The 16,350-nt window shown below is 42.2% G+C and overlaps 1 protein-coding gene across 1 annotated transcript in view; it reads right to left on the bottom strand.

Annotated features, from left to right (window-relative positions):
- Positions 1-10,311: 10,311 nt before the first annotated feature.
- The window catches only part of LOC127526370 (E3 ubiquitin/ISG15 ligase TRIM25-like), a 197,079-nt gene continuing 191,040 nt past the window's right edge, over positions 10,312-16,350 (bottom strand). The window contains exons 4-5 of the mRNA XM_051921753.1: positions 10,561-10,638; positions 10,312-10,347 (exon numbers count right to left, since the gene is read on the bottom strand). Coding sequence (XP_051777713.1) covers positions 10,312-10,347; positions 10,561-10,638 — 114 coding nt within the window. The remainder of the gene's footprint in view (positions 10,348-10,560; positions 10,639-16,350) is intronic.

Here is a 16,350-nt window from a genome sequence, read left to right as displayed (position 1 = left end):
AATTTCAAATATACAGAACTTAATCAACAATCTTTAACAATAACAGAAAGTGTCCTTTATTATTTACATCAATAGTTACATTAAATATATACAACTCTATTATGCACAGTCATTTTAACACACAGAAATAAAAAGGCAAAAGAGAAGTAAAGAAAGAGACACATTTATTTGAGTAGAGTTGAGATGTAATCCCGAGTTTAAATGCCTCAGTGGTGCTTTCCTTTTACTTCCAAGTGTTGTAACACAAGTACAGTTTGTCAAACTCTTCCCTCTCACTAAAAAAACAACACAAAAACAGCCACACAAATGAACAAATTCTAATCATACCAACCAGAAACAATGCTGCATTTGTCATTTGAAACCACAATTCTTGACCTTGTACAGTTTAGAATAAATGCTACATATAGCATACTTCTAAATGTAATTTTACCAATACTAAAAATGTACTAATGTATAGTTTAAATGTCACTTTAAACATATATATTCACATTTATATATATTTAGTTTATATTCTTGTCTAAATTCACAACAACTATAGGGTATTCCGTTTAACAGAATAATGGCGCTGAAAAGAAAAAGAAAGGACAGTTTATTTTCCACATGACGTACCACTCACTGTCTGCTGGTCCATCCATGAACAGATTTTCTGCCTCTGGCAGTGAAATCCTCTCAACTGTTTGTTTAGCTTTAATAAGAGCCCATCAAAAACACAGAAAAAGAGAGGATGTTACTCATAGACGCACTTTCTGTACTCATTAGAGATTTACTGAAGGCTAATTAACCTCTGGCATCAGCACATCCAGAATGATGCCAACTCTGTCAATCCTCTCAAAAGTGCCTACAGCTCTTCATCTAAGAAGTTGTAGAGGCCATCTATCAGCTCCTCATCTTCTATATAAGTCATTACCCAGTGACCTTAAGGATTTTCATAATTTTTTAACCATTTGGACGATACCTTACGAGATACAACAACCTGTTGGACAAGAAAATACAAGTGTTTGGCACTATGAAGTCATCATAGCTCTTTGCTGCCAGACAGATTACAATACCAAAGTTTTACTTGTCATCTGAACTAAGTTACCAGCAAGTGATCATCTGCTCCATGGTCCTTTATTATGAACTCTAACTGTTTTTCATGATGAGTCCTCCTGTATGCCCTGCTGATCTCTGCAGCTGCAAAAATCTGAGCCACTTGTTCTTCAGTCAGCTGCCCTTCTGCAGCCACACAGCCAGCCTGCTCTCCTACACTGTGGACACACACAAATAAATGCAGCAGAGTGTCACATGTAGTATTTGTCTTATGCAAGCTGTCTGGTTTTGGTCTGAACAGTTGTGTTTTCTCGGAAAAGTGGACACATTGGAAGACAGTTGAAACTGTGAGGAGTACTCTGTGGATCACTACAAAAACTCCTGTTGGATGTGATCTCAATAGCTTTTCTGAATACATCCATTACTTCAGAGTAGTATGATTGCACCAGTCCGGACACTGGCTAAAGTAATATGCAAGTCACAGAAAAGCTTTGAAGATATTTTTATTCTAACCATCAAAATAACCAATCTAACACTCCCCATGTGACAACGGGTCAAAAAGCTTATGACAATCACTCATACCATGTTCAATTTTAAGGTTTTTACTCAAGTTGAACCAAGTATCAAACCACAGTGGTAGACTAAGTTCTACATTAATACCTTGGTGTGCCTGTATCGGTATATTCCTCAACGAGTTCACTGCTGCCATGATCTTCTTGGTCCAGACTTGTAGACATTAAAATATTGATGTTATTCATTTAACAGAAAAAAAAAGAGTGCCAGTAAAAGTTTACCTGTATACACCAAAACACACACTGGTGTATTTAAAGTAACACTATATGAACTTATTTAGACATTAAAAAATGTAAAATTCCAAGCTTATTTAAACTATTTTCCCCTGGTTGGATGTGAGGTGTCACCTTTGATTGTCCAAGCATCCCAAAAAGGCGCGTCTCCAAAAGCAGGGTACCCGCACCGGCACTCAGCAATGGTACACCCAGAACAAGTACCAATATCTGTAAATTATTCTAACAAGGCACAGGTCATTTGGCACACACTAAACCAGACCATAGGAGATGGCCACATAAAATTATGGGATAAATTGTTAACAAAACAAAAAGGAAACACTGAATATTTACCACCTATACTCAGCCTGGGTTAATGGGAAAAGTGGGATACACGTACCTCCGTAGGAAACTGCTGTTCTGCGGTGATCTCGTAAGTGTACATTTGCTTGTATATACGAGCGTGAAGAATACAGTCATGGATGACAGAAAGGGCACAAAAACACATCTGAAGATTTGAAGTATGGACGGAATGTCTGTGATATTTTTGATCGTGATATGATCCTGTTTAAAAAAATGTAAAATAACATTACAGCGTTTTAATCGAACATCTCACAAATGTAAATATGCACAGAGTTAATAGGGAACCAAACTACTGGCGGTGATCTACTAGTATTCCACTGAGCACCGGAGAGGGGGTGCGTTTGGGTGGATGTTGCCCGTGAAACTTGCTTTGCGTCGTTTGAAGATTTGCCGGCACCGCTGAGTGCCGAACCACTTCAAGCACTGAATATGCATCAATTACTACAGCGAAAATGATTATTAATACAAACGTGAATACAATATATATTCATATTTATACAAACGTACAATCACAACAAAGAAACAAAAAGGTATTTGAAAAACACGAAGAAAACTTAGCAATTGCAAATTTCAGACGTTTTAATTTAGAAGCAAATTTACTTCCATTGTCAGAAATAACAAACAATTCGTTTCGTCGCTTCTTCTTTGGTCTAATAGAGTTTCTTCGCTGCTGCTATTTCAAAAGAAACTCTATGAGGCGGAACCTCAAAGCGGTAGGGATCACTAACTGTGAAAAGATTGGTGGAAGTTACACTTGATAGACAACTTCAAATGTTGAGTGAGTTTTTGATTGTCATACTTTAACAACAATCTCATTCGTTGAAATTCTGAATTAGCCAATACTATCCACTTCAATTTACAGTTATCCCGCCTTCAGATCCGCCCATAATGTCTCCGGTCTGCAGCAATACCCTTCTCAGAATATCCGACAGAGAGACACGAGAGCTCAGGGCAGTAAGTCATGTTGTGGATAATGTCAGGCACGCTTTTATGTATGCATTATGTATGAATGTGTTAAGTTGTCAGAGGATAAATGAAGAGACTCAGTGCCCAACAGTTAAAGTTTTTAATCCAACAACTGGAAGCAACAACAGAAAACAATCATCCTCCGAACTTTCTCGATTCCTTAACACACTGTTCTATCCCTCTTCACTATCTCCACCTAGTGGCAAAAGTACAGAACATATTCCCCCTTTACTTAAGAATAGTACTTACAGTAAGTAATTAAACATCACTAGCATACTAATGATCAATGAATTACATCAAACATTCAAATTTAAGTAACGAAGTCCTGAAGCCAACGAGGGGATCTTCTCATGAGGTGGAGGAATGTCAGAAACCTCAGGTATTGATGTTGATGTAGATTGGGGTGGTAATTCCACTGTAGCATTCCCTGAAGCAACACTTGGCACATGTGTATTTGTCTTAGATAAATGGGAAGAATGCCATTTTTTTCCATCGGCCAAAAGGTAAGTACATGGACCAATTTCTTTTTTAATTTCCACAGGCTGTGAAAATGTTGGGTGTGCTTTTGGAACAAGTATTGGATTCCGAATACGCACCTTGTCCCCTTTTCGAAAAACAGGAATCCGTACACCATGTCTGGCATCTGTATATTTTTTCATTTTTGTTGAAGGGAGGAAACTCTCTTACCAACAGTGTCATTATCGGCCTTGCAGGCAATAGGAGGAGGAAGGACATTGAGGCATGTTCACATTTTCCGACCATAAAGCAATTCATAAGGAGAAACTCCAGTAGTAGCATGTGGTGTTGCACGATATACCTGAAGGAATTCTGAGATGACAGGTTTCCAGGGTTTCGCTTTTAAGACAGCAGATTGGATGCAGCCTTTGAGAACACGATGAAATCTTTCAATGGCACCATTTGCAGCTGGATGGTATACTGAAGCGCGTATGTGTTGTATATTTCTTTCTTTTAGAAATGCTGCAAAGTCTGTTGATGTGAATTGACATCCATTGTCTGACACTATGGAATGTGGATTTCCAAATCTGCTAAAGACTGAAGTGAGGAAATCTATAACATTCTGAGCAGTGATAGAAGCAGTGAAAGCAACATCTGGCCACTTGCTATGATAATCAACAAGGGTTAGAGCATAACGACAATTCCAAACAGCTGTTTCAAATGGACCCATATATCTATGGCCAACATTTGCCAGGGTTCTAATGGAAATGGAACAGGTTGTAAAGGTGCAGGAGAAGGATTAGCTGTCTTGTCAGATGACTGGCACAGTTGAATTGAGCTTTTTTTTTTTAACTTGAGCTGCGACCATATCATATACCTGGCCACCAGTATAGCTCACGCAGACATTGTTTAGTTCTCACAATGCCTTGGTGACCTTCATGAGCAAGCACTACCAAGGTATGGTGCAGAGAAACAGGAGCAATGAGACGAGCACCACGGAACAAAAACTCGTTTTGTGCACTAAATTCATCTCGTAGTCTGAAATATGGACGCATAACTATGTCAACTGCATTAAGAGAAGAAGGCCAACCACAGGTAATCTGATTTTGCAGAGCAGACAACTCACTGCAAGAGGCGGAGGCAGAAGCAAACTCACCAGGTGAGAGGGCAGTCAGAGCAGGAGACAACATTGCCACAAATTCAGGTTCAGTTGCAGAATTGTCCTCAGCAGCAGCAGGCAAAGGCAAGTGAGAGAGACAATCAGCAATGTGATTCTGTGACCCAGGATGGTAAGCAACAGTATAGTTGAAACACCACAGTCGTGCTGCCCAGCGTGCAATCCACATGCCTGCACGATCAGACCCTTTTGAGGACAGTAGAGTGGTCAACGCTTGATGATCAGTACGGAGGATAAATTTACAACCCCACAAGTAAGTCCCCCATTTTTCAACAGCCCACACACATCCGAGAACTTCTTTTTCAACTGTAGAATATTTCCTTTCAGCAGCATTAAGAGTCCTAGACGCAAAAGCAACAGTCCGCTCTGTATGGTCAGGTTGGACTTGAGCTAGGACAGCTCCGAGCCCATAATCAGATGAGTCAGTAGAAACTATAGTAGGCAAATCAGAGTCAAATAAGGCCAAAGCTGGACTGTCAATTAGCAACTGTTTCACTGACATAAAGCTGTGTTGAGCTTCCTCAGACCAGGAATACTGCGTATCTTGGCGGAGGCAGGTGCTTAAGGGTTCTACAATAGTGGCAAAATTTGGGATAAACTTATTATACCAAGATGCAAATCCAAGGAATGAACGTAACTTGGTAACATCAGTTGGAGTTGGAGCATGCAGAAGATCAGCAAGATGCTCCTGATCAGGTTGTATCCCTTGTGCTGTAACAGTATGACCCAGAAAACGCAGACTGGCCTGATTAAAATGACATTTTGATTTGTTTAACTGCAATCCTGCATCTTTTACGCATTTAAGAACTGCCTGAAGTGTCCGATCATGGTCAGCTTGTGTTCGTCCCCACAAAATTATATCATCTAAGTAGTTTGCAACATTTGGCAGCCCCTGCAAGATTGTATTGATCATCTTTTGAAAAGCAGATGGAGCAGATGCTAACCCATATGGGACCCAGCAGAACCTGAACAGTCCTTCATGAGTAATAAAAGCAGTCAGATCACAGCTCTCTTCATGAAGCAAAAGCTGAAAGTATGCCCTTTCTAAATCAATAGTGGAGAACACTGTTGCTCCTCTCAGCAATGACAGCATTTCATCAATGTGAGGAAGGGGAAAGCTGTCTGTAATAATAGCTTTATTTGGTTTTCACAAGTCAACGCACATACGGATACCCCCAGTCCTCTTTTGGACCACCACAATGGGCGAGACCCAGGGAGAGGCAGCAATGCTTTCAATAATCCCGGCTTGAAGAAGGCGATTTAGTTCTGCACTGACATCATGCCGAACTGACAGTGGTAAACGATGTAATTTTTGTCGTACTGGAGTAACAGAGTCTAATACTTTGACTTTGTGTATGAAGCCTTTTGCACAACCTAGGGCAAGTGGAGGTGATGGAGCTGTAGAAAGACGCAGGACAGGAATAGAGTTTGTGGTAGCACATGGTAAGACAGTACTGCCATTAAAGCACAGATGTAGACCCTTTATTAAATCCATTCCCAACAAAGCAGTCCCAGACTCCACTATGAAGACTGGCGTAGAACATGTAACATCATCTTTGGACACAGTAACAGGTAAGCAACCAAGCACAGGGAGTGGAGAACATGAATAAGTCACTAGCTTAACTGAAAGTGGCAGCAAAGGTTCTTCTTGAAAGATATATATATACATTTAGGCAAAATGGATACAGATGATCCAGAATCCACAGTTAGATCCACGAGTGCAGTAGCAGTTGACGTTTTCATTGTGACACTGCAACGGATTCTGTCGGCCGCTGAATGGTCACTTAAGAAAAGGATCTGAAGCTCAGGTAAGGCAAATTCTTGCACAGAGCACGTTTGTGGAGAACGGCAAACCTGTGCAAAATGACCAGTCTTTTGACAGTTTTTGCACTTAGCAGAAGCAGCAGGACAGTTTTTATCATTTGCAAGATGCTTATCAGATCCGCAGTGATAGAAAGCACGAACAGAGGCTGCAGGAGGCGCAGCAGCTTTAGGTTGTGAAACTGGCGGAGGCTAATCACTACAGTGAATTGGAATGTCCATCATTGCATGTTTTCCTGGTGGGTTTCCACCGTGAGCTCCGGTTACCTACCAAAGACATGAAGGTTTGGGGAGTTGGTGACACGTAAATGACGCCAGTGTGTGTGTGTCTGTGAGTGCTTGTGTTCGTTCACCTTGCCATGAGCTGTTGCCCCGCCCAGGGATTTCGTGTCTCCCTGTCGCCCAATGCTAGCTTAATGGACACATCCCTGGATTGATGGATGTGATCATTAAACATCCATCTTTTTCCGAGGTTTTGTGGCAGGGTGTCCTCGGAATTTAATTGATGTTTCAGGCAGTTCACAACACAGCAAAGCCAAACGTTATTTCACTGAGATGATATCTCGCACTGCCACCTGGTGGAATCTTCCAGATTTAAGTAAAGTACGCGCTCAGGTATAAAGTGTACAATACCGGTGTAGTTGGAGCACGTGTCACGTCATGTGACGTACAAGCCCAGCCTAACAGTGACGTCACGTGCGCACATAGCTATGCTGGCATGTGAGACGTGTCCTGCGATTCCTCCAAAAGTGAAAGTAAGCCCCCTTTTTTTTTTCTTCCCTTCGCCGAGCTACTGCCCAGACAACTGCCAATACGATATGCATTTTCTCAGCCACGTCAAGCCGATATTCTTCTAGTCTTTCCACTCCTACACGAGACCCACCGCGATGCTCCCCAGAAGACGCTCATATAGTCAGCGAAAACATCCTTCTGCACATTATAAATGGTCAATAAGGCAAGCTTTATGTCTTTACACCTTGTTTGTCATTTTTTCACCTAAAACTATTGCCACTCTTTTAATACTTCAGAGGACGCTAAACTAAACTTTATTTCATGGTTGGTAATGCCAGTAAAGCACATTACCAAGGGCATTAGCATTATCACGAAATTTAATACCATGGTGTGGAAAGAGATCACCTATTGGGAAGACGTAAATGAGAAAAAGCAGCGGCCCCAAAGCAGAACCCTGCAGAACTCCCTGAGGAACGACTGCATTCTCAGATTTAAATCCCTTTACTTAAACAAATTGCCTCCTGCCAATAAGGTAGAAAGAAACCATTGATGGACAAGGCCACAGACTCCAAACTAGACAGTCGTTTCAAAAGTATCTGATGGGCTATGGTGTCAAAGGCAGAGCTGAAGTGAAGAAGTCCCATATCAGCTGCCCGGAGAAGATCATTTATGGTTTTCACCCAGGCAGTTTCTGTGCTGTGTTTACGACAAAACTCACATTGAAACAAACTGTTCAAAAAGGTTATTTTTTGAAAGATGGGGCTGAAGTTGGAGGGCAATTATATTCTGAAGAACTTTAGATATGAATGGAACATGTGAGATAGGCTGATAATTGTTAAGGATATTCGGGTCTAAACCAGGTTTTTTCAGAATTGAGGCCATTTTTAGTGAGAGGGGGGCTGTGCCTTCAGTAAAGGAAGAGTTAACTATAGTAGGGGAAATATGTGACAGACAGGACTTAACAAAGCTTGTAGGTGTTGGATCTAATTGGCACGTGGAAGAATTAAATGTTGTTAAGCTCCGAGATATCATTTTCAGGTTGTAAACTGAACTCTGAGAATAAAGTGGTTGGTAAGGGAATATGAGTCTTAGTGGAAAGTACGCCATTTTCTGCAGAGGTAGAGGAACTAAGCTGCTGGTGGATTTCTTTCAATGTTTCAGCTGAAGAAATCCCAAAAGTACAGCAGCATTTAACAGAGAGGTTGTGGTAAGTGACATTTTCTGGTGGTGTAATTAGCTTTTTCATTGTCATAAAAAGAGCTCAAGTATTTTTTCCCTCCTGTACTGATAATATTAGAATAGGGTGGAGTGGTGGCTCTGAGGCTAGAGATCTGCACTGGCAATCGGAAGGTTGCCGGTTCGAATCCCGTAAATGCCAATAGGGACTCTGCTCTGTTGGGCCCTTAAGCAAGGCCCTTAACCTGCAATTGCTGAGCGCTTTGAGTAGTGAGAAAAGTGCTATATAAATGCAAAAAATTAATTATTATTATTATACAGTTTGGGCAACAGAGAGAGCATTTTTGTATTTTAACATATAATCTGAATACATTTCCTTGTGTACAACAAGTCCCGTCTTCTTAACTAGACACTCCAAGTGTCGGCCCGTGACTTTGAGCTGACGGAGTTCAGGTGTAAAACAGTGAGCAGTGAGAATAAATGAAACAGTCCGTGTTTTTAATGGAGCCAGTGTATCGAAGGCAGAAGACAGAGCAACATTGTAATGGTCTACTAATTCTGATTGTGAGGTGTGATGCCAGAGCAACAAACTAAGTCTAAAATATGGCCATAAGGAGGAGGATCTGTTGCTTCAGGAAGTCATAATCATTGAACCTTTCAGAAGGGAGATCTCACATAACCTGCATTGCCTCTCTGGTCAAAAACTGGCCCAAGATAGCTGCCCAGCTTCCCCTGTCCCAGTGCATCAGTGTTGCCATGCGTTTGAAGCAAAATACAGAAGGTAACATTCAGGGTCATCTGTGGGAGTCATCTTCACCAGCACACCCCCAGGATGAGCAAAGGAAGGAGGGCCAGCAGGACCCTCATCTTACTCTGCTGGTAGTGGGATATTGTGTGCCTCTTGGGGATCCAGTGGTGTAAGACCCCATTTCTTGTACTATATGACAAGTGAGCCACTGTCTTGCACTGTAAAGAAGAGGCCTAGTCTAAGGTCTTGTAGATAACCAGCTTTATTTCAATACAAACAAGAACAGCAAGGTCATTTATTCAGACAGGAGCTACCACTTCCCTACATGGGGATACAGCAAACAAGCAGGGATGGGATCAGGTTATAATGTTCTCTGCATCATCCATCAGGCGACAGATTCATTAAGCGAAGAGGCTGTGAACTTGTAATTACCTCTTGGTGTTGTGAACCTGCGGTTGCCTCTGCACCGGACAACCAGCCCTTGACAGACATGTCAGTCACATTTCAGTGTGCAGCTCCATTGGAGAGGGTCTCAAAAGAGCTCAAAGCCTCACAATGTCTAAAGAAAAGTAATCACAAATATCAAAACTGCAATCACTCAACCAGTGGAACACCTAAAGATAAGGAGGACTTGAAAATCAACAAGAAAAGTCCAGCAAGGAACATTGTGCCCACTGAGCAAATTCAGAACATCAGTGCCAACCTGCAGATTGAGTTCATGTTAGGTGATGAAAGTAAAAGTCAGTCAATCAGTCAGTCATTCTCCAACCCACTACATCCTAACACAGGGTCATGGGGGTCTGCTAGAGCCAATCACAGCCAGCACAGGGCACAAGGCAGGAACAAACCCCAGGCAGGGCGCCAGCCCACCACAGGGCACACACCCACACACCAAGCACACACTAAGGACAGTTTAGGATCGCCAATGCACCTAACCTGCACGTCTTTGGACTGTGGGAGGAAACTCACGCAGACACGGGGAGAACATGCAAACTCCACGCAGGGAGGACCCGGGAAGCGAACCCAGATGTCCTAACTGCGAGGCAGCAGCACTACCACTACGCCACCATGCTGCCCTGAAAATAAAAGTATGGCTGAAAATGCAAAGGACATTGGGGTCATACTGTCTGAACCACAAATAAAACATGGAGGACAGTGACACGCTGTGAAGGGCACAATAAAACATCTTCTGTCCGAACGCATTTTCCTGTCCCTACACATCATTCCTAGTGAAGCTCTGCCATTTGTTCTATTTTTCATTTATTTCTCCTCTCTTTGATATGAAGTGTCTTCTTAATTCTGCTCACCTTCATCTGCTCCTTCAGTGTCTTCTCTCTCTCCTCAATTCTCCTCCTGATTTCACTCAGTGTCGCCTCCAGCTGTTTCTGTTTGGACACACAAGAGGACACATGGGGGTCTTATCAGAATTCACTTTCAGTTTCACTTACTGTCTGAAGAGCTCAGATAAACCTGACAGAAAATCAAATGAGCAACCAGTGGAAATATAAAAATGAAGAACACGTTATAATTGAAGTCCAGAGAAAATGAACTCCTTTTAAAACTTAATTCAAGAAATAAGAAAACAACTGAAAGTTAACTAAGTTAAAATTCAGTTATGAAGATGAGGAACAAATGACTCCATGGTGGGCTACTTTAGGTTGTGAGAGGGGACGACATTAAGCCTCGATTACTAATGATGGCCAAAGTGACGGCTGTGAAAACACTGAGGACTGAACAGGAGACTGAGACCATCAGTAAAGATGAGCAGGGCCTGCAAGACGAGCCAGGGGGCTATAAGCAAGGGTTCAAATCAGCCAGTGGTGTACAAACTGGTCATGAAGGAGTGATAAGAGAGTGTGCTACAGATGTGGAGGAGAGCTCAGTGCAGCAGAAGGTCATATCATAAATCAAACATGCCATTATACAGCAGTGGACCCCATGTGTCAGTGGGCTACAACAGGGTACATTGACACACCGGTGTGCTCCAGCGACAGATATGGTGTGTTGTTCTCTTGATTCAAAGGTGGATGTCCATCTTGTACATGTGGATAGGCTGCTGATCAGAGTTTTGGTGGATCTTTTTTTCATTTTAGATGTCTGAACAAGTGGCAACAGTAAGTGCAGACAGACAGCGGTGTAAGAACAATGTAAAGAGTGAGAAGCTAAGATCAGGGGCAGAGCAGACAAGGTGGGCTTATCAGAGGTGCTGTCTGTGCCACATGCCAGTCCTGGTAAGGCTGTGGAGTTTAGAAAGTTTAACATGAAGCTCAAATTTAAGATAGTGAATGAGCAGGAGAGCAGAAGAGGAACACACAGTACAAGAAGAAAACTCCAAACATGACAAATCAAAAGTATTGGAGAAACAAAATCAAATAAATAAGACAATGAAGATAGCGAGTCAATACCACAATATCAAAAACAGAGTTACATACTAAAAATAACATGCTGACCAAAGGGCTACATACCAAACAAAACCCCAAATCCAAAACATTCAACCAAATATTACATTTAATAAGTAGCCGATGTATTGAATCGTATAACTAACTGGAAATTCAACATGGCTGGACACAACCCTTAATGAGAAACAAAGACCGACACTTAGACCTGTTCGGTTTGTCACTAAGACTTCAGAAAGCGTCACTGAGCAAACTCTCTTCACCTAACAACTACAGACCATTGGCACTTACGTTTCACATCATCAAACCTTTTTCAATGGCAGGTCGTGGACTATATGAATGTAGGAGACCATCTGAACCCACAGCAGTCTGCCGAATGGACAAAGATTGGAGTCGAGGATGAAATTATCAATCTGCCCTACAAGGCTTATCTTCACTAGGCAGGAGGATTACAGGTATGTGTTTTGATTTCTCTAGTGCCTACAGTACCATCCAGGTGGATGAGCCTATGGTGTCCTGGATGATGGACTATCTGTCGAGCAGACCACAGTTTGTGAGATTAAAGGACTGAGTTGTGTTGGTAACACTGGAGCACCACAAGGAACAGTCATGTCTGCTTTGGTCTTCACTATGTACAGCTTTGATTATAAATAATACAGCAGGTCATGTCACTTGCAGAAATTCTCAGATGATTCTGCACTTACAGGGTGTACTGATAAAGGGGATGAGACAACGGAGAGGAGTCAGGGGGGGAACTTTGTTTCTTGGTGCAAAGAGTATCGTCTGTACCTTAACATCAGCAAGGCCAAGCAACTGGTGATTGATCTTCACCCACTATGGGCCTCTATGTCCGGTCACTATTCAAGGACTTTATGTAGAGGTGGTCCACTCAAACAAGTACTTGGGGGTTCACATCAATGACAGGTTGGACTGGTCTTGGAACACAGAAGAATTCTAGAAGAAAATGCAGAGCAGACTTCTCCTTCCTTAGTATATTGTGTTCCTTTAACGCAGGATATATTATGTTCTATAACTCTGTGATGGCCAGTCTAGTATGCTGAGTGGTAACATCACTTCAAGAGAGGCCCACCGAATCAACAAACTGATTAAGAAGGCAGGTTTAGATATGGGACACACTCTGGAGCCCCTGGAGCTAATAGAGGTGGAGAGAATGAAGATAAAACTGAGTGCCATTATGAACAATGCTGCACTGTGACATGTCAGCTGAAGGGTGTCAAGAGGCTCCTTTATACCAACCAAGCCAACAAGTCAACCAGCATGATACACATTTATAGTGCCTTACTGGATCTGCTCTCTCATCATTAGCCATTTTTTGTAATTCTTATGTCTGTTTGTGTTTCTTATTTCTCTTTTGTTAGATTTCAATTTTTTTTTGAGTTTGTTTAAATGCTAAATTTCCCATTAGAACATGTGAAGTGCTACCTACTTACCTACCTACCTATTTATTATCTATTATATGGTGCCTTTCGTATCTATCTATCTATCTATCTATCTATCTATCTATCTATCTATCTATCTATCTATCTATCTATCTATCTATCTATCTATCTATCTATCTATCCTTTCACATCTGTTAGTTATATTGTGTCATTCTCTCTATCTCTCTGTGAAGGAGTCCACCATATCCATAATTATACGTAAAGCTCCAAATTGTACATCATGCACACATTTCTCTCAACTCTGATTTTCCAAAGTGTTCCTGGGTAAAAACTCTAATAATGAACACCACCATCAGACACATCATGTCTTGTGCCCTGTCTCACCAGGATAGACTCCAACTCTCTACCATCATACACAACAACATTTAAACTCCTCAAATGGACGCCTGGATATCTCTATCAAACTTCTTTTAGAAATTTCTTAACTCTTGTTATTTCCTTTGTTTTCATTAAACACTAAACCCCACTCACCTGTTTTTCCTCTCTTTCAGTCTCCAGCTCCACCGTTTTATGCCCACTGTGCCCATTCACCACACACATCACACAGATGCAGGTCTCATCGGTTTTACAGAATATCTCCAGGCTCATGTGATGTTTTGCACAGATCTCCTCCTTCAGATTTCTAACTTGGTCTGTCAGCTTGTGGTCCTTCCAGGCCGCTATTTCAAAGTGGGGCTGCAGGTGAGTCTGACAGAAGGAGATCATGCAGGTCAGACAGGACTTCACTGCTCTGAACGTCTTTCCAGTACAGGTGTCACACTCCACATCTCCAGGGCCGGCATAACTTTGAGATGGACGAGGACTGAGTCTCGGCTTCTTTATTTTCTTGATGAGTACATTCAGCACTGTGTTTCTGTGAAGTTCAGGTCTCGTAGTGAAGGTCCTTCTGCACTGAGGACAGCTGCACTCTTGGCTCTGATCCCAGTAGTCAGTGAGGCACTTCAGACAGAAACTGTGACCACAGAGTATTGAGACGGGGTCACTCAGGGTGTCCAGACACACCAAGCAGGTTATCTCATCCTGTAATCCAAACAGCTGGGCTTTGGCCATCATCTGTCAGAGGAGAGGCAGACAGAGAGAATCAGTCAGAGAAACGAGGAGATTTAAAGTGATACCTGAGAGCAGACAAGAGAGGACATCGGAGGAGACAAAAGTTAGGAACAGACCTGGGCATCTGCTAATGTAACTCAGTTTTATGAGACGTGTATTGTGACAGCATCAGGTGGTCCTCGGCAGACTCAGACAGTAGGTATTTGTGGTGATAGGGGTCTGTAATGGTGTGTGTGGCAGCTCCACGTTGAGGTGGCATTGCTGTGGGTCTCGGTGGTCAGGTGACCTGATTGCTCGTTATGGTCCGCTCAGCTGTTCTCCATTGACTTTGAAAGGAGCCTGGGCAGAGTGCTGAGCAGATAGGGTCTCTGCCAGCTGAGAAGGCCCAGTGGGGTGAACTGGGTAGACAGGTGGAGAAAGATGTGCTGTGCTGGAAGAAATGGAGCAGAAGGTGATATCTGCATGGATTTAGACTGGGCTTTATAACTTATTTATCAGAGATTTTATTGTAGATTATGTATTTGGATTACTTATTTATTTATTGTGCTGCACTGCAGTTTGGGGTTAGAGAAGCGTGCCAGGTGGGATGGTGGTGTGATGATGAGCGTGCTTGTCTTACACATTGATTTGTGTTCATATATTGTGATGTGCGAGTCTCAGTACTTTATCAAAACCCACTTTATTCATCTTGAAGCAGGAACAGCACGGTTATTTATTTCTGCGGGATCTAACACTCTGCTATACACAGACATAGCTAATCTGCAGAGTCGGGGCCGGGTCAGCAGCCATGATATACTGTTCCCTGCATTTATAACATTCCTTACATCACCCATCGGTGACAGGCGCTTATAGCACAATCTCGATCAGCTCGCAGTTGTGACGCGGTGCTGCGAACATGAGGTTGCCTCGGCGACAGACAAGCAGCCCTCCACAGACTCAGCAATTGCAGTTTGCTGTGTCGTCCCATTGGGGGTCACAAAATAGTTCAGAAACCCCACAACATTTAATTCTTTCCTTAATTAAGATATTAAGAACAGTTTTATTCTAATGCAGCAGTGTTAATGGTAATAAAGTCTGGAATTCCCTTTTACCTTTACAGCTTTAAATGTTCTCTAGTGGGTAACACTTGGAAAGCCAGCTAATAAACTTCTAAACCCGACTAGCAACAGTTCTGAAGACATCAGGCATGTAAAATCTGCCATGTGTGAATATTCTTCATTCCACACTCCACATCGCTTACCCCATCCTGCCCTTGACATGGACCTGAGGACTTCACCATCATAATCTGATTTCCCAGCCACTGCTTCAGCATCCATCTCCATATTTAGAGGACGTACATCTACAGCTGTAGTTTGGGGCCTCAATGTCCACCAGCTTCTCTTCTACAGCCAGGAATGGCTTAGTGGCTCAGGAAATTCATAATTCCCCGAAACGTTTTGTTTATTTCATACTCTTTTGTTCTCTCTGTATTTCTTTTTCTTGTTTAATGTTAATTCGTTTCTAATTTTTACCAATCATGCTTCTCATTCTCATCTTTCTTCTCCTATTTACAGCAAAATGTGGCATCTTAGGAACAGAGGAAAATCAATTAGGAAAAGAAAAATAAGAGAGTGAGTAAAATAGAGAAAGAAAAGAGTGGAAAACAACAAGAGCACAAAACAAAAGAAACAAGGAAAAGACAAATGAAGTAGGCCAGCACTTGCGTGACACACACACACACGCTCACACACACACACACACACACACACACACACACACACACACACACACACACACACACACAGTCACACCAGCAGGGGTCATGAAGTGTCAAAGACACTCATCACGATGATCAAATAAATAGCATCACAAACTCATGCGTACAAACTCCTCACCGCTCAGACTTTCACAAGACTGCAGGATAAAAACTGAACCTTCAGGACCTAAATACAAAAGAGAGACATGGCCGCTGTTAAGAAGGACTTGCCAACCTCAGATCTGTTCACTAAATAACAAAACTGTGTGTCCAAATGTGGCACAAAGCAACATGCAGCTCATAAAATACAAAGCAGACTGCTGACCCACCACTCAGTTCCCAGCATAGGCCCTGAGACAGATTGGGGTCAGCTGTCATTAAAGACTTGTTTGGTGGGCTCACCAGATCTCGCTTTATTTCTCGGCTGTTCCTGTTCACTACAGACGGTTTTCAGAT

This window comes from Erpetoichthys calabaricus, assembly GCF_900747795.2.
Source record: "Erpetoichthys calabaricus chromosome 1 unlocalized genomic scaffold, fErpCal1.3 SUPER_1_unloc_23, whole genome shotgun sequence".
NCBI classification, from domain to species: Eukaryota; Metazoa; Chordata; class Cladistia; order Polypteriformes; family Polypteridae; genus Erpetoichthys; species Erpetoichthys calabaricus.
The sequence above is the reverse complement of the archived record's forward strand: the minus strand, read 5'-3'. Positions and strand labels throughout refer to the sequence as shown.